At 48.3% G+C, this 25065-nt stretch overlaps 1 protein-coding gene across 2 annotated transcripts in view; it reads left to right on the top strand.

Moving 5' to 3' along the window:
* The window catches only part of FRMD4A (FERM domain containing 4A), a 215167-nt gene that overhangs the window by 69709 nt on the left and 120393 nt on the right, over positions 1 to 25065 (top strand). For both annotated transcript variants that reach the window (XM_030323364.1, XM_032593827.1), the window contains exons 4-5: positions 11327 to 11419; positions 22525 to 22609. In XM_030323364.1, the coding sequence (XP_030179224.1) occupies positions 11327 to 11419; positions 22525 to 22609 (178 nt within the window). The remainder of the gene's footprint in view (positions 1 to 11326; positions 11420 to 22524; positions 22610 to 25065) is intronic.

Below are 25065 nucleotides of genomic sequence, written 5' to 3'. Positions count from 1 at the left end.
GGCAGATAAGGGTTAGGTGAGTCACTGGACAAGACAGCACAGGGAAGGCCAGGCCCCACCAATCCAGATGGTGCCATCAAGGCCAGACAAGTTCAGAAGCCGGGACAGGAGGCGTCCACATTGGGATGAGCATAGGTCATCAGCTGTATCTGCACATGGGTACATTTAGCCTCAGGAGCTGGCCATCTGATTTATTACCTGAATCGGACAGCGTGAGTCAAAGGGCACATAAACTAGGACCATCTTGGACTGAACTGGAACATTTGCCTTCCACACTGGCAGCATTTCAGGCAGAGGTGTGAGCAGGTTGCAGGCGTGGGGAGCAGAGCCACACGGTCCTCAGGAAAGCCGGGCGGAGCCAGGTCAGCCTGTCTCCTGGAGCCCGTAGGGAACTGAGCAGGAAGGAAAGCCGGAGTGTTAGTCCTGGTCTAGAATGATCACTGGGCCTGGAAGTAGGACCAGTAAGCACGGCTGGGAGCTGGAGGGCTCTGGTGGGAAGGAGCCAGCCCGGTAAGAAAACAAATCCTTTAAAACAAATACACACCGAGAGCGTCCACTTTCACAAATGCAGATGTTTTCTGCCCCTTTTCCTGAGAATCACTGTGAAACCCTCTAAATTGCTTTTCATGCATTTCACTAATTAGAAGGAAACCAGAAGTTCCAATTAATCATATCCCATTGTTCACGTCGCCCAAGTATGTTTACTCTTGTTAAAACATCCGTGAACTCTCCATGAGTCCCAATTAGACTTCCCTTTTGAATAAACAAGAATCATAGAATGAGCATGTCGTGCCAGGCCAACGAGGAGGAAATACTCCTGTTGAATGTTGCACATCACTGCCTGAACAGCATGGGCTGGAAGGAAGGTAGAAAGTCACCCTCCTCCCGAGAGAGAGGACAGCACGAAGCCGCGCGGTGCCGAAAGGACAGTGGGAGCCAACAGGGCAGTGCACTTGGCCCATCAGACGGCCCGTCTGTTGTGGGACTTCGTGTTCCTGGTTCTCTGGGCTGGCCAGGAAAGCGTGAGTGTGCCCCTGTGTGTGTAAGTGTGAGGCCAGGCTGGCAGAAAGCGTCCTGCTCCCCTTGAGTGATGGGATCGGAGGCAGTCCTGGGGAGGATGTGAGCCATCCTCTGGCATGGGCAAGGCAGAGCGTAGCTGTCACCATCCCCTTCACCCGAGGCCGGGTAGGAGGGCCCATCCAGCGAGTGTAGGAGTGGGAGGCAGCTGGCGGGAGCTCGGTGGGTGAGGACCGCGGCTGCCAGGTGGGCCTGACTCACTGGGAGTCGGCCAGTGCCAGGGGCCCCATGAAAATCAAGAACAGGGGCCCCCGAGGGACCGGGACAAGGAGACAGAAACAAAAGAATAGCCATGACTCAGGGCATAGTCAGCTGTGGCCTGGCAACACCTGGGGCCAACAGATGGCGGCTGATGTCCTCATTCATTATCGGAACTTTTGTCCTTTTTCCTGGTAGGAAAGAGGTCAGCTACCACCAGAACGTAGCGCCTGTGGCTGAGACCCGGCCTCGTTGGTGGTCATGTGAGGTCGTATGCTTCATTCTGGGCGCTTCCAGACTAACACAGGCTCTTTAATAAAGTGTGTGTCTGAATTGTGGGTGTGTACTCTGATGTGGAGTGTGTGTGTGTGCACACGTGTGTGTGTGTGTGTGTGAGAAAGATTTATGCAGGTGCACACCGTGTCTCTTATAACAAAATGAAATTGAAGTTTTATCTTTTATTATAGCCCATGGTATACTCCGTGGGTTTGCATGTTTCCTAATGCAAACCCGGCAAGACTAACATTTGGAAAGTGCTTATGGGCCATAAAGTTCTGTACCCAGTGCAAGGTACCACGGGCCCTATCATGATTCCTTACGGTAGACGACTTGTAGGTCATATGTTGCCCCTGAGCCCTTTAACATTAACTGCTGCTGATGACATTTTGTAGGATCTGGATGGGGCTGGAGAAGAGCTACATAAAAGCAAAATGAAGACAGGAGATTGGAAGTTTCTCTAAGCTTTTCTCACACCATAAGTTGTATCCTTTAATGAGGTGCCTAAGTCCACAGGGCACGACTTTGTGCCAACAGATATTTAATATTGTCAGCTAATCCACACTTGTGCAGTGTTAGTACTAGCTTCGCCTTGTCCTCTTCTAATCCAACTCTAACTTTTTTATTTTGAAAGAATTAGGCTCACAAGAGTTGGCAAAGTTAGCACAGAGTTCCTGTATACCCTTCACCCAGCTTCTCCAAATGTTAATAGCTTACCAACTGTGTTACATTTCTCAAAACAAAGAGATTACCATTGGTGCTAGTATACTATTGTTATTGGTACTAAACTATAGACTTCATTTAAATTTTACCAGTTTGCACCAATGCCCTTTTTTCTTTCTGTTCCAGGACCCAATTGCATTTAGTCCCCTTTTATTTTATTTTACTATTTATTTATTTGTTTGTTTGTTCATTAATTTTAAGTAGGCTCCACACCCAGGATGGAGCCTAATGTAGGGCTTGAACTCACGACCCCGAGTTCAAGACCTGAGATCAAGAGTCAGATGCTTAACCGACTGAGCCACCCAGGCGCGCCTCCCCTGCCCCCAACACACCTTTTATTTTTTAATGACTATTACAGAGAGTTATCCATGGTCATCTGTAAATGGTCTGAATGCTGGTGATCCAAACAATGACATTTTGGCAGCCTTTAAAACATTCTGAAACAGCCTCAGAGCCCAGCCTCAATTTGGTCTTAAAATAATTATGTTTTGCTAGAGTCACAGTTCTCAGCTTTAACTGCACACTGGCGCCTAACAGGACATTTTATAAAATCCCGGTGCCTGGCCCCCCACCCCATATTCTGATTTAATTGGTCCGGCTGTGGCCTGAGCATCAAGATCTTTCAAAGCTCTGCCATTGATTATTGAAAGTTGCCAAGTTTGAAAACCGCTGTTCTAGAAAGACAGGAAAGTTGGTGTGAATTTTCTCTGCTTCCTCCTATTATCCAAGAAGAGAAGCCGAGTTCACTCACACTTTGAATATCTGGGGCCACCTATGACCAGTTATGTCATGACACACGCCAGGGACCTACACAATTACAGGCTCTCTGCGTCCCGGGGAGACTCGGGAAACCTAACGTTTAAGAATAAACTCATTCAGATGTAGTGTTTCCATGAGCACGTACGGTATAACTGAAATGTTCATTTATCAGTCATTGGCACCGTCATTTCAGGAATGTTCTTTATACGTTTTATTTTTGACTTATTTCCTTGCTGTTTTAACACCCAAGTTTTGTTTGGTGTTTGTTTTTGCTTTCAGAGCCCGTGGTTCTGGGTTACATAATTTAAATCAGTAAAGCCATGTTTTTAGTTATCTGATCTGTTTTCCATCAGCGTTTTGTTTCCTCTGTTTGGGTTCCTTTTTATAGAAAAATAGTCTTGTTGAGGTGTAATTGGTATACAAAGAACTGTATATATTTCACGCGTGCAGTTCTGTGATTTTGGACATATGCCAACATCCTTTACCACCCAAGTGTTTAATTTTTTTGGTTAACTTTTACATTGTAAATTGGTGACAGAGGATCCCATCATCAAAAGCTCCAAATAACTTTTATCCTAGGGATGCCTGGCTGGCTCGATAGTTAGAGCCTGTGACTCATGATCTCGGGTTCGTGAGTTCAAGCCCCACAGTGAGGACAGTGCATACTTACAAAAACAATGATACTATATTTTAAAAAACAACTTGTAGCCTCTTTCACAGAAATGGTCAAGCATACCCCAAGCTGAAGGAATGATTGTCAGAGTATATTTAAATTTTAATTTGAATCTCCTCTGATAAATACTAAGAATGGTGTGTCAGATGCAGTAAATGAGTGTTCGTGTCCTGAAAACCTTGAGGTAGTATTTAGGAAGCTGAGGGGGAAGGAAACGTGTTTTTAGTCATCATTGCACATTTTAAAAGCCAGGTACGGCTAGAATGTATTTTCACATACCAATTAAGAAAATGACTAGTTCTCAGCCTCTTATTTAATCACAGACCCCCTTTGAAATTTGTTAACAAGTTACATTCCATTGCCTCCACCAAAGTTTATACACATAATAATTTATGCTTAAATTTTAGAGGGTTCACAGACACCATGAAGCCAGAATCCTAGCATAAGAACCAATTAAGGATTTTTTTTTTTAACAACATGCTATGTTTCAATTGATCACATCATTGATTGGTACTATTTGCAGAGTCTGATTTGCCCAAATAATTTAGGTCTAAAGCGTCCGACTAGAAATGCATCGGTGGTCTCAGTGCTGGGACAGGGGGAGACTCCTGTGCTCTGCGGTGTCCTTGAGTTCTACTGTTGTTACTGGCATTGGCGGAGGCATCTGAGAAGGGTCTAGCTGATGAGCATTCGCTCTCAAGCTTATCTACAATTTTAAAATAGAGGGGACGCCTGGGTGGCTCAGTCAAGGTTAGGCGTCCAACTTCAGCTCGGGTCATGATCTCGCGGTTCACGAGTTCGAGCCCCACATCAGGGTCTGTGCTGATAGCCCAGAGCCTGGAGACTGCTTCGGATTCTGTCTCTCTCTCTCTCTCTCTCTCTCTCTCTCTCTCTCTCTCTCTCCCCCTCTCTCTCTCTCTCTGCCCCTCCCCAACTTGTTCTCTGTCTCTGTCTCTCTCTTTCTAAATAAAATAATCATAAAAATAAAGCAGGAAAGCAGCTTTCCAATTGCAGGAAGATACAGCTGTGGGAAAGTAATTTTAGAAATAGGTTTGCAAATTCCCATTCATTAAATGCTGTGTCCCAGGAGACTGGGGAGAAAAACCAGTGCCAGGACTTCTGTGCTTGGGTTGTAACTGCTCCTCCTGGGAACCTGCATTCAGTGCTCGTCACTACCTTGGCGATAGCCCGTGTAGACATCAGACATATGGCAAACCACACTACCTTCTATTTAGTGACCAGGGAAGGGCTTTAGAACGCTTCCTGTGTGCAGCTGAGTTAAATAAAAAAGAATGGGGCGATCTGAGGAGGACTTAGGGATCCATGCTTCCTCCTGATCTTTTCATTCCTAGTGTGAGCTCTGTGGTGGAGCTCAGATCCTGGAGGTAGGCGAACAGTAAATTCAACTGTGGAGACTGTTTAGGGCAGGAGCAATAGTCTATACATGGATGACAGTCTCCCACCGACAACCATATTGATCGATGGGGCATATGTGACGCTGACGTAGTCGTTCTTTAACCAGTGTTTGTTTAGCATCCACTGTTAAGCACTGGAAATACAGAAATGACTAGCCTTGACCTCTTGTAGGGCTTGTATTTTTAGTTTAGGAGGTAAATCATCACATATAATGTAGGAGGTGCTACAAAAGAAAATTTGGAACAGACTTAAGAGAACATAGTATAGCAAACACTTCCTCCGTAAATAAAAAAAAAAAATCAAAGCCATAAAGTCAGGGACTGAACAGCTCATTATTTACTCATCTGTTTTTCTTGATGCGCATCTTAATTTCCGTCTCTCTCTCTCTCTCTCTCTCTCTCTCTCTCTCTCTCTCTCACACACACACACACACACACACACACACTCACTCACTCACACACTTGAAGGCCACTGCTTGAGAGTTTCTAGCTAAACCATTCGCCCTGAGCTGTCCTCGATGAGAACACATATTTCCGACAAAGGATACGAACTAGCTCAACATTCTTCCGTTTGAAGAGAGCTCTGCCCACTCCCCCCCATCCAGTGAGGTCTGTAAGAATTTCATGCTCTTGCCGTTGGCCTTCTTTGGAAGCTCATCCCATGGGAAATGACCTGTCTACAATAAAGACCTCCCAAAGGCACAGCATATTGTTCTTCCTGGGGGTCCAAAAGGCCATCAGCTCAGACGGACTTTTCACACACCTCCACCCTCCAGTAGCACTCTATAAACAAAGCCCTCCTTAGGGCCATCTCTATTGAAGGTGTCAACCCTCCTACCAAAAATCCATTTGTATTATATGTAGAAGCTAAGAGCAGTGTGTTAAATGAATGCACCCAATTTCCGTTGCCCGGAAGCCGTTGCATATTTATTACTGACCCAACGGTTTGACCTTCTGCCACCATAAACCAAATGAGTGTTATCTTGCTCAGCTTTAAAGATAGTTATCAGCCAAGCAGTAACATAAATACTCTGAGTGTCTGCTGGGCATTTTATTTTTTTATTTTTTTGCTTTGTTATTGGTAAATGCTCTGATGCGCATTCTCAAATGAAAAATCAATGGGAATAATGAAAACCAAGCTATCAGACATCTCTTAATTAAACTGAATAGAGAAAATGGTCCTTTGACCTATTTGTTCCCCATCCCACCCTGACTTCAAGAGAAAAGAAATATTTGAGGAAGGGATTTGGTGCCAAGACAGTGGGGTGTCACCTAGGCAGTGAAACGTCCTGCACGGTGAGGAGTCCTTGGTACTGGTGGCTGTAGCAGATGTGACTTTGAACCAAATACGAGAGCAGAAAATATGTTCACAAACCCAAAATGGCGGCCTGGAGTTTCCAGTTTACGTTTTAATCCGTCTTTTAGCTTCTGCCCAGATATCAGGCAGTTATCATAAGGGACCTTGGGTGAGTCACCTGTCCCTTTAGTCTTGCCTTTGTAAGCAGCTTGCAGTGAGGAGATTTTTGCAGGCCCTTAGAATGGAGTGGGCCGGCTTTCTTCCACCTACGGTCCCAGGGCTCCGGGTGCGGGGACCTCCACCTGTCCGTGGTTATCAGAACTCCGCATGTATGTGCGTCAGACCACACATCCCTCAGTTGTGGGTTGAGGAGTTCAAGTAGAAGAAATGGAGAAAAGGAGTTCATTTTTCCTCAGAGGCTGACTCTTCAATTTGGGTGGATTCTGGCCTTCTCGTTCTCTCTGCTTCCTGACCGTTTTCTTACTTTCTAGCTATTTAATTGCTTGGTAACTGCGAAATCAATATATGGCTGCAAAGAAAGGAATTTCCAATTAAATAAACCGCCATTCTTTAAAAAAATATTTAATGTGAGGCCGCCTGGGTGGCTCAGTCAGTTAAGTGTCTTGACTCTTGGTTTGGGCTCAGGTCACGATCTCATGGTTTGTGAGTTCAAGCCCCCTATCCGGGGCCCCATGCGCTCAGCACAGAGCCCGCTTGGGATTCTCTCTCTCTCCCTCTCCCCCCCTGCCCCCCGCCTTGTGCACTTGCTCTCTTGTTCAAAATAAATAAACTTAAAAAAATGTAATGGGAGGAATGAAATTAGAGAGGGAATCTCTTCCTCAGTTGTCTTCTCTTAACACAGATGAAGAAGGGCAGGTAGCAGCCTCGAGTCGTATCCAAGTAACACCCGCGTCTGTGTCTCCTCATGGACGGCGTCCCCACTTGGGGGCTCTTCACCGGGTGAATCCTTCATTCCCCCTGAGACCCAAGTTGAATCCCCGGCAGCCCATGTGGTCAGTAATGTTGAGCCATTGGGCTGGGCTGTGGATTGGTCTTGTGAGGGTCCTTGTTTAAAAAGATGGCTCCTGCCAGACCCTCGATCACAGATTGTTGTCAGGCAAGAGATTAAAATTTAACTCTGCCTGGGCGGCGGGTGGATTGCTCTTCTCATTTTTCTCAGATTCTCTGCTAGTTTGGCATCCATACGTTCCAGAGCCAAACAGCCAAAGCTGTTGGCACCTCCCCTGTGACCCAGAGCCCAGCCCTGTGAACCAGCTTCTTTATAGAACTCTCGCACGCCGAGCCAGGACTGCCCCTGTCCTTAATTAGTTCAGGGCCGGGGACCAGACGGCTGGGGACAGCCCCGATGCCTCAGAGCCTGCCAGGATCATTGAAACCAGCCAACCCGAAGCCATTCTGCCTGCCCTGTCTTGCCTTTCCCATGGAAACCCCAGTAAGACTCTGAGTTCTCCTTATTCCTTGTCTGCCTCGTAACCAACAAGGGGGCCTCCCCCCGTGGCCCTGCGTGGCCTGGTGTGCCTCTCATTGCCAGGGGAGCTCTGGATAACATTCAGCTTGGTTTTCAGCGGCGTTGACCTCTGCGTTGCCTCTAGGTCACCTTCGTAAACTGAGTTGCAGGCACAAACCCATTTCGGTGGCAGTCATCCCATCGAGGAGCACCTGCCTTTGAGCACCTAATACTTGTCAGGCACTGTGCTAGGTGGTGGGGATGACTTTTTTTTTAAGGGTTGAAAACTTACCCCTTAGAGGTAAGGTTTATATATTTTACATAATTGCATAAGAGTGTGCTGAATGCTTTGTAGATGACATGAACAGAACCCTGGAGAAGTTTGAAAGAAACCCCAGATTGAAGCAACGAAGGGAGACTTCTCTGAAAGACCAGAACTCAGCCTTGAACAGTGGCTAGTGTTTGGATAATGAGGATAGAGAGACTATTCCAACGAGGAGAAACAGCATGATGAGAGTCATAGTATAGAGCATGCATATAGCATGTTTGCAGGAGACTGAGCCTAAAGAGAAGATTCTGGGAGATTTTAGACACTTTCAGAGGCAGGAAGAGAGTGGCTGTAACTTATGAACCAATTATTAGGGGTAATATTTGTGTTAACATCTTCTGATCACACACACATTTCTACCTTATGAGGTAGGTCTCTGTTTTTCAGATGTAAAAGGCCTATTGGGAGACAGCATACTCAGAGAAAGTTCCGCGGGGTGTGGAAAATACAGCAGCTTGAATGCCCAGGATGGGTGCTCCAGAGGGGAGCTCAGCCAGGCTGGTGTGTGGTGTGGGAAGGTGGGTCAAGGAAGGTTTTCGGGGGGAGGACACAGGAAGGCTGGGTCTTGAAGGGTGGGTCAGCCTTCACTTGGTGAGGAAGGAGGGGAAGGACATTCTACAGAGGAAGCAATATGAGCTAAGTCACGGAGGTTTGAAACAACATGACCCCGTGGGGCATTATCTGCATCTCAGGTATGACCTTGGCACCCAGGCCTTCTGTTTCCAGATCCCATGTTCTAGTCGGATGGGAATTTATTCCACCTTTCTGGAAGAAGTCGATCCGGTCATTTGGTTTCGGAAACTCCCCCCCCCCCCATTATTTTCTGTCCTTACTCAGAGAAGAGTAACCAAAACCGAAAGGTAAGGGTAATGGGAAAAAAAGAAAATGTTTTTCTAGGTGGAGATCCTTAGGAGGGAAAAGAGCCAGAGGTCCCCAGGTGGACGCTCTTCAGAAGCAGATTCAAATGCCCTCTCTCGAGCCACGGCCGTGGGCTTCATTGAGAGAGGGATTTTGTGCAAAAGGTGCAGCCTGAATGAAGTCTTCAAGTGGAGGTGGAAACCTCTGGCGTGTTGCCCGCCTTGCATTTGTTGGAAGCAAGCAGAAGCTTGGAAGAGCGAACATTTTAATGCCCTGAGTCAGGCAACGTTTGTCTCACTTTATCCACGGAGTGAGTCCAGCCTTTCACACATGCGCGTGTATCATAAACGTGTTCCACAGCATCAGGCACTTGAGGAGGTTTTGTGCATCAGTTGGGTCTATTCAACACGAGCTTCCTGAGTAACTGTGATTATAGGGCGCTGTCCTCCAGGCTGGTACACTGAGATTGGGTCATGAGAGGGGAGGAAAAGGTGGACCCCTCTGCTCATACGTGCTCTGTGGCTTTGCCTCACTCTGCAAAGCCCACTGTCCTCAGCGGGGCCTCCCAGGCCCTTCCCTCATCCCTTTCTCCTCACAGGACCCCAACACGTCAGATTTGTTCCCACCTCAGGGCCTTTGCACCTGCTGGCCGCACTGCTTGGAACATGATTCCCCTTCTCTTCGCTAAGTTGAGTCTTACTGTTTTTCAAATCTCACTGAAACGCCAGGCAATGCTTCTAAGATCCCAGACTCCCTCAGGTCCTTACATGTTCTCGTTACTCATGATCCTTGTACCGTAGGTGTTGGGTCCTAATACCATCCCGATTAGTAATTCTGCAATTAATTGGAATAGCGGTTGTCTGTCTCCCTACGAGAATATAATCGTGAGGGGAATAGGGATCATGTCTATTTGGTTCACTGCTGCATCTGCAGTCCCTTTTTCAGAGAAGGTGATTAATTAATATTTACAAAAAGGAAGACGAAAGGGAGAGAGAGAGAGAAGGAGGAAGTACACAAGCGACTCCATTTGTGTGTCATCAGATGTCTCTGTGGTTCGCTGTTTAAAATGGCTTTAACGAGGTATAATTGACATGCAATAAACACACGTTAAAGAGTACAGTTTGATAAGTTTTGACATGTGGCTGCACCCATGAAACCATCACATCAAGATAGTGAACATGTCCATCATTCCCAAAAGTTTCCTCTTGCCCCCCTAAGAGCCCTCCCTCCCACCTCCCGGGCAACCAGCGATGCACCGTCTGTCACTGGAGATCGGTTTGCACCTCCTGGAGTTTTATAAAGACATAAAATCCTTTTATGTGGCTTCTTCCACCCAGCATCATTATTTTGAGATTCATCCATGCTGCTGTATGTCAATAGCTCACTGTCTTTTTTGGGGCAGAGTATTCCATTCTGTAACTATGTGATGCTCATTCCCCTGTTGGTTTACATTTGGGTTATTCCCAGTTTTGAGCTGTTGCACGTAAAGTGTCTGTGCATCTGTCTGTGAAGGTCTTGGCGTGGGTATAGCTTTCCTTTCTCTCAGGTAAATACCTAGGATCAGAATGTCATGGTGGGTGTAAGTTTCATTTCTTTTTAAAGCTTATTTAATAATTTTTGGAGAGACAGAGACAGCGTGAGCAGGGGAGAGGCAGAGAGAGAGGGAAAGAGAATCCCAAGCAGGCTCCGTGCTGTCAGCACAGAGCCCAACGTGGGGCTTGAACGTGAAACCACTAGATCATGACCTGCACCGAAACCGAGAGTCAGAGGCTTAACTCCCTGAGCCACCCAGGCGCCCCTCATTTTTAAAGAAATGGTCTGTGATTCACTTCTCACCCCGTTCTACTTCTAGCAAGATATTGTGAAGTTTGCTCATGTTTTCTAAAGTGGGTTTTGAGTCCTTCGGGAAAGAAAGCACTGAGGAGTGTGGTGCTGTTACATAAGGGAATTCAGAACGAAAGAGAGAGAGAGAGAATGATTACATCTTCATTTCAGCACCAGCGAGGAAATGGATAGCCGGTCGCGAACCCCGACTTTCTGATTGCCATTCCTCTCCTTCATGTCACACAGTATCTGCCGCTGACTCAGTACTTCCCAGATAATTCCTGAAGGTTCTCCAAATATTGAAAACTTGGGAGGGAGGTGAAGGTCTGCATTGATCTGTGATCCGGCCGTTCTAAGGCACACACACCTATGTCACAAGAAGTTTCTGCAGACTCCAAAGTCCTAACCAATTTGTCTCTCTCCTCCTCAGGGGACACTTAAACTGGCTTCAACTAGATCGAAGAGTATTGGAACACGACTTCCCCAAAAAGTCGGGACCAGTGGTTTTGTACTTCTGTGTCAGGTAGGTGTTCATCCCCAACCTTTTGCTTCTTTTTTTCTTTGTCCAGAAAAGTCTGGGAGGGCAACATGGTTGCAAGAAAGGGGAATCAAGTCCTGGTCCATTGCCAACGACAGAGGTCCCGGTATAGCTGCATTCCCAGGAGACGTGACCACAGAGCATGAGTGTCCAAGGCATGTCAGTGTCTGTGCACGAACACACGTGTTTGTGCTCTTGTGCTAGGATGCTTGTGTGGAATGAAGATAAGAGCCTTTTTTTTCTTTTGCTTTTTTTTTGTGGAGGAGGGGGCATATATCTTAAACAAAACTGAGCCTCCTATAAGAACACACCCTTAGATTATTATTGTTTTTGGCGGTAGTCATTTGGAGCGACATCACAAATGTCTGTCTCTTCTTTCCTTTTATCACATGTGGCACCTGGCCTCTTGAAACTTGCCTAGTTTATCCCAAGTAGGAATAGTTGAAATGTAGCCGCTCAGTGCCTTCCCCGGGAAGGGAAGATATGGCCTGATAAATTACCAGAAACAATGGGCATTTTCTGTTCGCTAATTATTGTAAGTTTTATTTGGGGACTGCAGAGAATATGATTTACTTCTCATGGTTAACATTTGCAAATGTCTTTTTTTGAGAGAGACAGAGAAGGCACAGATGAGCAAGGCCGAAGAGAGAGAGGGAAAGAGAATCCCATGAGGGGCAGAGAGAGCAGAGAGAGAGAGAGAGAGAGAGAGAGAGAGAGAGAGAGAGAAGCAGGGCTCATGCTCCCCCGAAGTGGGGCTTGAGCTCACCCGATGCAGGACTTGAACCCACGAACAGTGAGATCATGACCTGAGTTGAAGTAGGACGCTTAACTGACCAAGCCTTCTGGGCACCCCAACATTTGCAAATGTCTTAGGAGGTCAGCTGAACTTCTCACCTTCATTTGCAGAAGGTTTTGGCAAGTCAGAGAGGGGGCCTTGTCACAGGTTCAAGGGCAGAGCCGGGATCTGAACGTCCAAATCCAGCAGGAGCACTCAGTCCTTGGAGCCACCAGGCAGTTTCTGTGCAGAACCTTCATTGCGTATAATCAATTAAATGCGAGAGGCATTTAATCTCGAATGTCTCCATCTTCCAGTGAATACTTAACACTCCTGCCCAGTACATCTACCCCATTCTTATAAAATACGTTCACAGAAGTTCAAGAGCAGGACACAAATGGTTCACGCTTCAGTTCTTCCTCAAGAGCGTGGTCAGGGATGCCCTTTCAGACATAGCTCTCCCGATACTGCAGAAGGCATCGGAGAGCCTAAATAAGAGTTAAAGGGCCCGTTTAACAAGCGGGAATATGTATCTTTACCTCAGTGGGGGGAGCACATTTAAACTTGGGTTTAATGCCCTTTTCATTTGTTTAATAGCTGCAAACATATCACAGCAAATCTTGGCCGTTTCCATTACTGGTGGGCGTGCTCTTGATGTCACAGTCTATTTGATGGTGGCCCACATTTTCTCAGATAAATGGAAGAGTAACAGTAACAGTGCCACCAAAAGGGGAGGCGGCATCAGGCAAAGCTCAGTTGAATTTAAGCATTTGATTCACCTGTAATCAAAGGTGGGTGAGTACCCTGGCCATATATCAGGATGTCTCCTCCTTCCTGCCGCTTTTCCCCAACATTAACCAGGAAGAGAGAATCCTGGGCTGGTTGCATATTAGCTCTTTTTTGGAAGGGTCTGTCATGAGCTGAGTTATCGGTGGGTTTGGGGAACTGATCCTTGGAGGAGAGCTTGGGGCGCCATGAGATTGCCCAAGTGACACGTTTGTCACTGAGCATACCTGGGCTCTCCAGGCTGACTTCTGTCTGTGAAACCAGCTGCACACAGGAGAGCCACGGAGGTAGATTCCGTGCTAACCCTACGGAGAACCAAGAATGGACCCATTTTCCTACTTGACCGCAGCAGGCACCTGGCAGAACACTCCCAGGAAGAAGCTCTCCAAGTCCCCATTTAGGGGCAGACCCCCAGCAGAACGCTGCCCACAAGCTGAGCTCCTTCTGCGGCTCAGCACAAAAGCTGCTCTTTGTGGAGAGCCTCCGCTGTCTATGTCCAGGTACTTCTGGGCCACCCGAGGGCTTCAAACTCAGCAGGTCCAAAGCCAAACTCATCATCTTGACCTCCCCAGGCCTTCCGTGGTGCCTCGCAGCTGTGACATCGTCTTCCATTCAGTCCTATAGGCTTTAACCTTGAAGTCTTTCCTGTTCCTCAAATTCTTCTGTGCGTTAATCCCCCGCTGCTGCTTCCGTCCCCCGTCCTGTCCTCTCCTCTTTATTACCCAAACGGAGTCCCCCATTGCCTGTTGCTCAAACTATTGCAGCCACCTCCTGGGGTGGCTGTCACCTTGGCACCAGTCCCAGAAGATCCTGGCTCCCAGACCCCGCTCTCCGGAGGCCCCACTTTTCCGCTAGCTCAGCAACATAGCAGCAAAACACCAACAGTCTGTTTCCTCCAAGAGAGGAGGCGGGGTTCCCTCCTGCAGGTGAATTGTGCATTTATACTTGGATGCCTGGGAAGGATTCCCAGCTTAGGACTCGGTGCCTTTCCAGGGGTGCCCACAGGCTATCTTCTCCAAAGGAGTGATATGAAAAATTATCCTCATAAAAGACTCAGACCTTGGACTATGCCGGAGTCCATAAAGGGGCTCATGTCCAGCTGGGCGATTTCCCTGTGTGCCCGCACTGACCTTTCTCAACAAGAGTGCGCCCGCCGGAGCCCCAGCCGTCAGTACACGTCAGTATGCGTGCATGCCTGCGAGCGATCTCTCCAGCCACTCCTGGCCTTTCTCCTTTTGTTTAAACATCTATTGATTACATCTCTAGAATACGTCTTCCGTCAGCCTTCATGGAAAAAAATAAAAGCACCCAATAAAAGACCACGGAAAAGTAAGCCAAGATTTAGGAATTCATCCAGTGGAAATATTAACCCTGCACCACTGGGGATCTCAGTTTGGGCCGCCATCCCAGCGTGGCTTATTATTTGGCAATTATATGTCCTTTTGCTGTAATGCATATTTAAAACATCTGTGAGAGAAAGGGCGGAATTATCACCTCCGTTCAACCGATTGTGAAAACTGAGACCCAAATGGATTAAATAACGTGAATTTGAACTCAGAGAATTCTGCTTCATCCTCTGAGCATGTCCTCCTGGCAGGGCCTGAAGCTGGTATCCTGCTGCTATAGGGTCTCAGAATGGCAGGACAGAGGACTAAGAATCCGCCTTCATTGACCCGCGATTTAGCCTAGAAAGGACCTCGACCCTTGTCCTCCTCCGTCAGATCGCCAGGAGTGCTGATCACCGGGGCTTCTGAGCCTTAATAATTACCTAAGAAGGAAAAAGGTCAGAGGGAGGGGAAGTGTCCATTATTAAACACCTATGCGTTATTCCGGATGATGGTTTGATGGTACATCTTCACAGCCCATGAGTGTTATCACTCCTAAAGACGGGGAGGTAGGGTTCAGCGTGCTGATTCTCCCTCCCAACATGGCTGGTCAGTTATCAGCTCTGTGCACTTAGGTCTGACTCCAAACCTGGGGCCCTCCCCCCCCACACACACACACCACGCTGCCTCTCTCTCCACACGGGAGAAGCAACTCCGTGATTGCTTATCAGAGAGTCTATCAGGGCCACAGGCCCCGGGGTCAGGATCAATGACCTTGGTCCACCTCGCGTTCCACACTTGGCTGGGGCTTCGGAACCAGGTTCCATCTGCACAGATGGCGTCCGAGCTGGACGCACCCCCACTGGGTGAGAGGGCGCAGAGAGCAGCCCTGACGTTGCGGATCTAGCCCTGCTGAACTCCCGAGTGTCCGTGGCAGGGTGACGGGAGGACGTCGGCCAGTAGCGGGTTGGTGGTGGGCTGGAATCTCCACATTGACGGAGGAAGGGGCATCGTAGCCGGTAGAACAGGAGTTTGCCGAAGCTGAGATGTGTGCCCTTCGTCCCGCTTGAGAAACTCCTGCCATTTGCTCACCAGGGCGAGCTCCCGGGGGAAGGCGTTCTGTCCTGCACTGTGCTCTTTCCTCCCCTGTAAAGAGGACGCCACAGTCCCAGTGGCACCCTGAGCCGCATCGCTGTGGGGCCAGGAGGGCCAAAACCCACTCTCGTTCCAGCTGCGGAGAGGGAGTGAGCTTCCCCCCTTGGGGATGCCGTGCCGCACGCCGACCGTTGGCAGTGGGTTCAGTTACTGGGGCACGGATGCCCACCCGGCACTGACGCTGTCGTGGGCGCTGTCTTAGGAGCTGAGGGTAGAGTGATGAGCGAAGCAGACAAGCCCCTCCCCTCGTGCACCTGCACAGCGATTTCCCCACATGCCCAGGCCCTCGCCGCCCTGCCTGTCCTCATCCCTGCCAGTTCAGCCCAAACCCTGTTATGCACCACTGCAACCTCTCCCTCGCCCGGGACCTCCCTTTGCTGCTGGTCACGTGCGCACACACACACACACACACGCACATACACGCACGCACGCCCTCGTGTGCACATGCACACACACGCACGAAGCAGTGGGGGGGGGGGGGATCGGTTCAATCCCATGTGTCTTTTATCTCTACCCCTGAGCTGCTGAGTGTGGTCTGGGGAGGGGGACCACACAACTGCAAGTTGGTGCAAGATTGCTTGTGACCAGCCTCACACAGACTGGCACTGTTTCTGTCACTTGTGCCTGCGCAGGGCCCTCTACGTTGCCCTCTATGGCTTTTCTTCTTGCCACAGACTCCAAACCAGAAGCTCCCCCTCACCCCTTGGCTCCAAGAAGGCGACTTGGCCTGTGATTTTGTGGAGGAAACAAAAGCCGGCCCAAGGGAGCTTCGTCGACTTCCGGCTCCCTTACTTACTTGTATCCGCCATCTTTGTGGTTTCCTTCCTCACCCACTGCGGACATGCTCCCGCACGCGCACCGCCTCGGAGGAAGACGGACCCTTATCCCAGCATCCGAGGCCGGCAGGTCCGCATGTGCTCCAGTTCTGGCCCCTTCCCATGACCTTGACTCTTGCCCCTGACAAAATACCCTCCCTGACTCGCATCCTCCGTCAGCTACGGCCCCCTTACTTCCACTCCTGTCCACAGCAAAGGTCCGGGAGGATGGGTCTGCCCTTGTCTGCTGTCTCCACGTCCACTGGCTTCTCGGCTGGTGGCTCCCACCGCCATGGTCACTGGGAGGTGTCTAGGCCCCAGATTCCATGGGTGCTCCTCTGCCTGAATCGATGACGTCTTCATCTGTGTGACCCCAAACTCACTCCTCTGTCCGTGGCACCTCCTCGTCTGTGTAATTGGCTTCACCAACACCCGGCGGGAAACTCCTCACTCTCACCGGCGTCCTTGCCTTCCTTTATTCACAAATTCCTCTCACTTCTTTGTCTTAAATAGGTCTCATACCCACCACTAAACCTCTCCTGGTGGCGGCCCCTTCCAGTCTCCTATGCATTACCACTGAATATCTTTCCAGAATTCTCATCTGACTCCCTACTCAGAATTTTCCTGGCCTCCCGTTATCATGCTGCCGTCATTCAACAATGTCAACAATGTCATATTCAACATTCAACTACAGACCAGTGGTTAGGACCATGAGACAAGCTCCGCAGATTTGAGAACAATGAGCCTCTGACCGTGTTCACCAGGCAAGCTTAAGAAATAGGCCAAGAAAAGTTATAGGAAAAATATCCCTACACACCCAAGGAAATCTCCCTGTATTTTTGTGGGAACACGTTTGTGCTCAGAATGATTACTCCGTGTCTGGGCTGTTTTTTTTTTAGTTGTGTATTCTTCACCCTAGCGTCCCTGCAACTCCGATCACCCACGCTGTTTGTAGGAAAATAAACCGAGATTAGGTTTGTCTCCTCAAACCGAGTTTCACAAACAATAAACTGAACTGAGCACAAGAGAGAGAGAGAGAGAGAGAGAGAGAGAGAGAGAGAGACGATCCCAGGAAGCTTGAATCTGGGAGAGGGGATTTTACAGCCAAGTTTATGGCCTGATGGTTGGTGTCTTTCCTGGCTGGTTGAGACAAGCAACTCCTGTTTCTTGTCACCATAGTAACAATGATGGTATGGATCTAAAATGAGGTGCCTGCTAAGCAGAACTTGCTAGATCAGGTCTTTAAGGAAGCGCCCCCCTCCCTCCCCGCCCCAGTTGAGATTTTAGACCTGTTCAGATCCTAAATATCAGAGATATTTGGCCCCAGAAACCCACAACAGTATCAATTATCCTTTTCATTGTGATCGCTCCTTTTTGCTACTAAAAGTCAGCATTCCAAATGTGACATTTGTGTGTGCGTTAGGAAATGAAATGAAATCAGTGGTCCATTTAACTAACACTTGCTGTAAATATTCGGTGATTCCCAAGTGCCAAAGGGAGGATGTGAGAAGGAAGAGGAGGAGCTGGGGGTGGGGGGGCGGGCAGAGGAGGAAACCTGACTGAGGTCCTGTGGTTGGACCCCATTCAAGCCGCCACGGTCTGAGGCGTCCACATGTTAAAGGGGACAAGACTCCCCAAGGCTTCAGAACCTCTTGATTATTGTGTATGCCCAAACACAGAATAGCATAGCACACATTTATCCTAGTTCAGACCCTCTGATGAAACAGCTCAGGTCGGCATCTTCTGGGCCAGGTTGGGTGTGACGTTGCTTACGGAATTCGGGGAACAGACTCATCAAAGGTTGGCCCTTTGACTCAAAAAAAAAGACCTAAGATTCAGTACTGCTAAATGTGCTGAAGAACACGTTTTCATGTGTAAGTTTTATTATTACTCAGATACAGTGAGGCCGGCACATCAGGGGTAGAGGAAGGAAGACGGCCATTGGAAAGATAGTTTGCTGTTCACAGTTCCCAAGAGGGGGGAGCAGGCCACACCAGACAGGACTGCAGGGCCGCACAGGGGGAGCCAGCGCTGGTCAGGAGGCAGAGGGAGTGGGGGGGGTGTGGGCAAGAGCCTTTGTTTTGTGGTTTCTCCAGGAAGGAATGGGTGAGGCAGGGTAAGCAGGTTTAGCACTGGCTACTTGGAATAATTTCAGTGGGCTTTGGGGCCTGGGGGCTGTCCAGAGTTGTCTGGCCCTGGCCCTGGGGTGATTAGGGCAGGAGCTTAGTGCCCTGGGGTGTGAGCACCCCACAGAGGAGCAGGAAGGGTGTGTGAGCGCGGATTGGTCTGAAAGGTGAGTTCGCATCTCTAGGAACCGGTCAACCCCGGGAGGGGCTGTCCCTCCAGAGCCACCAAGGTCCCAGAAGTCTGAGCACCAAAAACCTATGGTTAATACAGAGCCAGGCTTGGAATTGTCTGCGGAGACCCTGTCAAATCTGTAAGGAAGCCTTCAGTTCCCTAGGTTTACCCAGAGACCCGGAATTTTCTTTGTGAACCAAGTCTTGAAGGAAACACCGCCCCCCCCCCCCCAATTCCCCGCACTGGTATTTAAAGAAATGCAACATCGCCACCTACTGCCAGAAAGGAGGATCTCTCCTGAAAATCAAAAGGAACAGAACTGGTTTAAAAAAAAAAAATCCCAAACCGTCAGTGTTTCCTGCTTCCCCAGAAGTTTCTTCTCCCTGTGCTCCCACAGTTTGCCCTGAGCCTGGATTGAGATGTCCGAGGTCTGTTTTTCTCTGGGCATTTTGACTCGCAAGGCTTCCCTAGCACAGATGGCAAGTTCAGGATGAGTCAAATATCCAGGGTTACGGAATAATAATATGACAGGCCCGGGGCTCACAGTGCTTTCCAGGCTGTTTCTCGGTGATAAAGGTTAACAGGAAGCTGCTTTCCAGTTTCTGTCAAGAGGAGGTGGTTTATTTTCCTCATCTCAGAGTATATCGTTATTTCCTCTGCCTTCCTGCCCCTTGCACAGCCAGACAGCGGAGAACTCGGCGCAAACGAATGCTGTCGCAGAGAACAGGATTGGCCCTCTCCTCTCCACTTTCCGTTGCTAGAGAGAGCGGGGTGGGTGGGGGGGGGAGCGTTGTGTTTTTCTCATACACTCTTGAGGAGAAAATTGTCGGGGTGAGGGGGGCAGTTAGTGAATGTCTTCACTCCTTAGTTCTCAAGAGTTAAAACAAAAGCAATAAAGACATAAGGCATTTTGTCGGAAGTTACGTTCTTTCAGACCCCATAGATTTAGACTCACAATTATTACGGCAGGTCTGAGGTCACTCACTGTCAGACTCAAGAAACCTCTGCTGTTGATTCAAGGTGATCAGCAGCTTGCTTGTACAACCTCCCATGTTGTCAGTGAGCAAAGGGCAGAGGGGCAAGGCCTGGGGTGGAATGTCAGTGCCCCCCGGGGGCGGGGGGTGGATTTCCGGAGGCCCAGGAATTGGTTATTTCTGAGGGCCTTCATTGTTCATTGCCCAGCTCACTGTCCCGTCCTGGAAACTCCACTCATCTGCGAGTGGGGAGAAGTGAACTTGAAAGCAGGGTCTTCGGCCCACACTTACTTACTAAGCCCCTGTGTGTGTGTGCCAGGCGCTGTGTTAGTGCCGGAGATGCAAAAAAAAAAAAAAAAAACGAGTGGGACTGGGGCCTGGCTCTCCGGGAGGCAGTAGTAGCCTAGAAAGAAGACGCCCGAGGGAACAGAAAAGTATGGCCTGCAGCAGCACCACGAGCAGAGGTGGAGCCCTTCCCCGAGGGCGTCTGCGGAGTCCCTGAAAACAAGGTGTTCTGGAGTGAGGGCAGAAGGGAGCAGGGGTGGGTTGGGGTGTGGAGGGCGGTGCTTTCTGGGGTGAGAGTGGGTAGCTTGAACAAAACAAGATTCTTCTGTAACGTGCCATGCCTGCAAATTGGCCTCCCTCCCTTCCTCCCCTCTCCCTTTCCTTCCTTCCTTCCTTCCTTTCTTCTAATTTTGCTGTTGACCCTTCACAACAAATGTGGATTTTTTTTTATTAAATCAAATTTAACTTATTTTGCTTTAAGACATAGAGTTTGTGGGACGCCTGAGTGGCTCAATCAGTTGAACGCCCAGACTCTTGATGTCGGCTCCAGTCATGATCCGGGGGTCGTGGGATCGAGCCCCCACATCGGGCTCTGTGCTCACTGTGGAGCCTGCTTGGGATTCTGTCTGTCTCTCCCTCTGCCCCTCTCCCCTGCTTGCACACATGTGCTCTCTCTCTGAAATAAAAATAAATAAAATAAAATAAAATAAAATAAAATAAAATAAAATAAAGTAAAATAAATAAAATAAAATAAAATAAAATAGAATAGAATAAAGTAGAATAAAATATAATTTAAGAAAGACTTAGAGTTTGCTGCTTCATTTCAAGTCTCTGCTAGTGGAGAAGCGGAAGTTTGCCTTCCTCCCAGGCCGCAGCAGACCCTTTGCCGAGACCTCCATGACCTCAAATACCTGCTCCAAAAGCAGGAGGCAAGGTGCTTTCTTTTTTTTTTTTTTCTTTTTTTTCCTCTTCTTCTTCTTTTTTTTTTTTTTTCTTTCAGGGAGGGAGCAGGTGGTAGAGACCCGCCAGCCTACTCATTCCCAGGCTTTGCAAGAATGGGGGCCATACTGTCATCTCCAAACATTTTATAGACTCTCACTTGGTGATCATCGTGTTAATACTGATTGAACGTATCCGCTAATATCAGAAGTTACTCTGGAATCACTCACAAACCAAAGTGATCGGCCTGGTGTTAATCATGGCAGCCTCTGCACGTGTTGGAAAAATGGTAGAAGGCATTATTAGTCTACAGATAAGAGGTTGCCAACTGGTGGGCTGTGGGCTCGTCCTTGCCTAGGGATGGGTTTTGTTTGCCTCGTACGGTGTTGGTTTGTTCTTTTGGCTGTTGTGGGAATCTGGAGGAGTTTCCAGCATCTGACCGCGGTAGACTTCTTGGGTGGAGAACCACTGACTGGGTCCTGCTGTCTTCCATCACAGTCTGGAACACAGAAGCCCAGAGAGATTATGGGATCTGCCCTAAATCCTACAGTGCTGGGCCCAGGTCACTGGTCTCTTGATTTCCTCCCCAGGTTTCTTTCCATCACATTGTAACGCTGTTCTCGAACATAGCACTTGTCTTCTCCTTTTGCCTTCTGCCATCTTGGGGTAGCCCCTGTTTCCAGGAGGCAAGGATCCAGTGCCCCACAGGAGCGGTCACCCCCACGCGGGGCCTGTTCCCCTGCAAGGCTCTGCATTCTGTCCCCCGCCTCTGTGACCACAACAGCTATTCCCTGCACGCAGCTGGTCCTGAGACAAATACAAGTGCCTTATCTAATTAAGTAATTTAATGCACTCCAAAGTCGATGTGTAAAGGTGTAGTAAATGTATAAATAATTTCAGCATGTTTCATCGTGAAAAAAATCTATAAGCTTCATCTGGATAAAAATTCAATCTCATTTGGCTTAATGTGCATTAATATCAGAGTGTTCCCAACACTTGCCTCAGCTCTCGGGATACGCAGAAATCAAACCACACCTCACCGCCTTTGGGGAGACATAGTGTAACCATTTCAGAGAGAAGTAGGGCCCCCCTTCTTCAACTGAGCAGAAGAAATTATCTTTAAGAAATCCAACTCAACAATGATTAGCACAAAAAAAATAATATATTGAAAACAAATAATATTTTTTAATTGATTTTTAAAAATTATTTTAGACAGAGAGAGATCGCACGGAGGGGAGAGGGGCAGGCGGGTAGAGGGAGAGAGAGAGAATTATAAGCAGATTCCACGCTCAGTGTGGAGCCCGATGCAGAGCTCAGTCCCATGACCCTGGGATCATGACCTGAACCGAAATCAAGAGTCAGATGCTCAACTGACTGAGCCACCCAGGTGCCCTGAAAACAAACAATATTATCTTAAAAATTGGAAAAAAAAAAAATTGGAAAGCAGGTCAGGAAAAAGAAAGTAGATGGTCAGATTTAATCCGTACTCTCGGAAGCTGATGGCTGTCCCAGGTCCTTGAACCATGGTGAAGGTTGGCAGACATAGCTGTCCTAATGTGCTAGAAGGGGGCTTGAAACACTCTGCTTTCTTTCAGAAAGGAACCATGGGAAAACTGATCACACCTTTTTCTTTTCCATAGGGATTGGGAGTTCTGGTCCTCACATCCAATCCTGTAGCTCAGAAAACAGTCGATCTCAGTTGCTGCTTCTGTGGTTCACTTGCAGTCTTGTCTTTCAGGTTCTACATAGAAAGCATCTCGTACCTAAAGGATAATGCCACCATTGAGCTCTTCTTCCTGAATGCTAAGTCCTGTATCTACAAGGTAAGAACTTTTTCTTCCCATTCAGCTTTCCCCTGAAATCTGAGAGTAGCGTTTGGAGCTGGCAATCCCAAGTCGCTGCCCCGATGTGATTGTATTGATTAGTAGACGTAATTTATAAGTGAATTAGTATAAATAAATGAGAACGTCATGAAAGTAATACTATCTGTTTAATAACGGGACTCGTCTGGATCCTGTCACTCTTTGGCTCCTTGGAGGTGTGCCTTCGTCCCTCAACCTGGCAACTGAGACAAAGGGGAGACGTGGACGGGGAGGGCAGATGCACAGGGTCCATGCGGATCGGTCTCCAAAGGATGAGTGGGCTGCTTATAACCAAATGCATGCATATTGACCATTTTTAGATGTTCTGGCAACATCTCTCAGTGATGCAGTTTGCATCAATCGGCACTTTAGGCTGGACAGATTTTTTTTAAGGATGCTAAAATGCACATAAAATTTATCATTGTAATTACTGGTAAGTATACAGTTCAGTGATATTAAGTCCACTTACAGTGCCGTGCAACCATCGCCTCCATCCGTCTCCAGAACTCTTTGCATCTTGCAAAACTGAAACGCCGTCCCCACTAAACGCTCACTCCCTGATCTACCCATCCCCCCAGCCCCTGGCCATCACCATCCTACTTTCTGTCTCTATGAATTGGACTACTCTAGGGACGTCACATAAGAGGATCCTATAGTGTTTGTTCTTCTGGGACTGGTGCATTTCATTCAGCAGTAGGACCTCAAGGTTTATCCACGTTATAGTACAGGTCAGAATTCCTTTTCTTTCTAAGGCTGAATAATATTCCGTTGTACGTATAGACCACATATTGTTTATCCATTCATCCGTCAATGGACACTTGGGTTGCTTACACCTTTGGGCTATTGTGTTTAATGCTGCTGTGAACATGGGCCTGTAAATATCTCTTCAAGTCCCTGCTTTTAGTTTTTTCGGGTGTGTACCCAAAAGTGGAACTGCTGGATCCACACGGTCATTGTACGTTTCATTTTTTGAGGAGCTGCCATATTGTTTTTCACAGTGACGGCACCATTTGTACTCCCACCGACGGTGCATAAAGGTCCCAGTTTCTCCACTTCCTCACCAACACTTGTTATTTTGTGGGGGGGTTTTAATAATAGCCACCCTGCTGGGTGTTAGCCAGTATCTCATTGTGATTTTGATTTGCATTTCCCTAATGATTCCCTAAAGATGCTGAGCATCTTTTCAGATGCTTGTTGGCCATTTGTACATCTTCTTTAGAAACATGGCTATTCAAGGGACAATTCTTTCTTTGTAATATTGTTTTCTAATTTTTTTTTTAAGTTTATTTGTTCTTGAGAGAGACAGAGCATGAGCGGGGGAGGGGCAGAGAGAGAGGGGGAGACACAGAATCCAAAGTGGGCTCCGGGCTCCGAGCTGTCAGCACGGAGCCCAATGCAGGGCTCGAACCCACGAACCGTGAGATCATGACTTGAGCCGAAGTCGGATGCTTAACCAACTGAGCCACCCGGGCGCCAGTCAGGAGACAGTTCTTAATTGGGTAAGACAGTCCCTCGCCCTGCATCAAGTTCACATGCTTGTAGTGTTTCCTTTCATTGGATAACCCAAAATGCCCACACACATTTCTAGCACACACCCCCTCCCTCGGGAAGGAGGCTTGCAGAACACCTTGAGAGCCTCTCCTGGGAGAACGTATTTGAACACCCACACTGGTGCTCATGAAGGAAGCCTTCAGGGCACCACCTCAGGCCAGCTCATTAACCACCACAGAGAAAGCTGATATTTAAGAATATCGCACCGTGGCATTCTGGGTGCTGAGGGCTTTCTGTAAGTTGTGCGGCTGAACCTTCACAACACTTTGAGGCGAATACTACTTTCTATCCAGGTTTTCCCTGTGAGGAAGGTGAGGCACAGCGAAGTTAGGAGATTCGCCCGAGGTCGCGTATCTGCCAAATGGCAACATTGGCTGGGGGGCCCAAAGCTGGGAGCCTGACTCCAGATCGTGGGGCCCAACCGCTGGGCTGCCCTGAGCCCCAGAGGGCAGGCTCTCCCGAGAGTGGAGAATGCCCTGGCAGCCACAGAGAACTTCAAAGCTAAGTGCACTCACCGTAAAGTGCTCAGTGGCCGTCCTCAGAGAAGTCTGAGGAGATCCTACCGCCTGTGTTTTCATGTCTAACCAAACCCTGTCTGGGGGGATTGCAACAACTCGCTGAACATTAAAACACACACACACAGACACACGCACACACACACAAGTTGGATTGGTGTATCAGCCATCCGTTTTTCTTCTAGAAATACGTCAGCACGTTCGTTGCACAGAATAGTCCCTCTAAATGCAGGTGTCCACAGTGATGGAGGGCCTGGTAAGGATCAAATTCAGTCGTGTGAAAGGACCTCACTTGGTGACAGTTGCTGAGCCAGGACTTAAACTGGCCCAGACCGCTCGGACTGCAGTATT

The sequence above is a fragment of the Lynx canadensis genome, chromosome B4, assembly GCF_007474595.2.
Source record: "Lynx canadensis isolate LIC74 chromosome B4, mLynCan4.pri.v2, whole genome shotgun sequence".
Classification (NCBI taxonomy): domain Eukaryota; kingdom Metazoa; phylum Chordata; class Mammalia; order Carnivora; family Felidae; genus Lynx; species Lynx canadensis.
The sequence above is the reverse complement of the archived record's forward strand: the minus strand, read 5'-3'. Positions and strand labels throughout refer to the sequence as shown.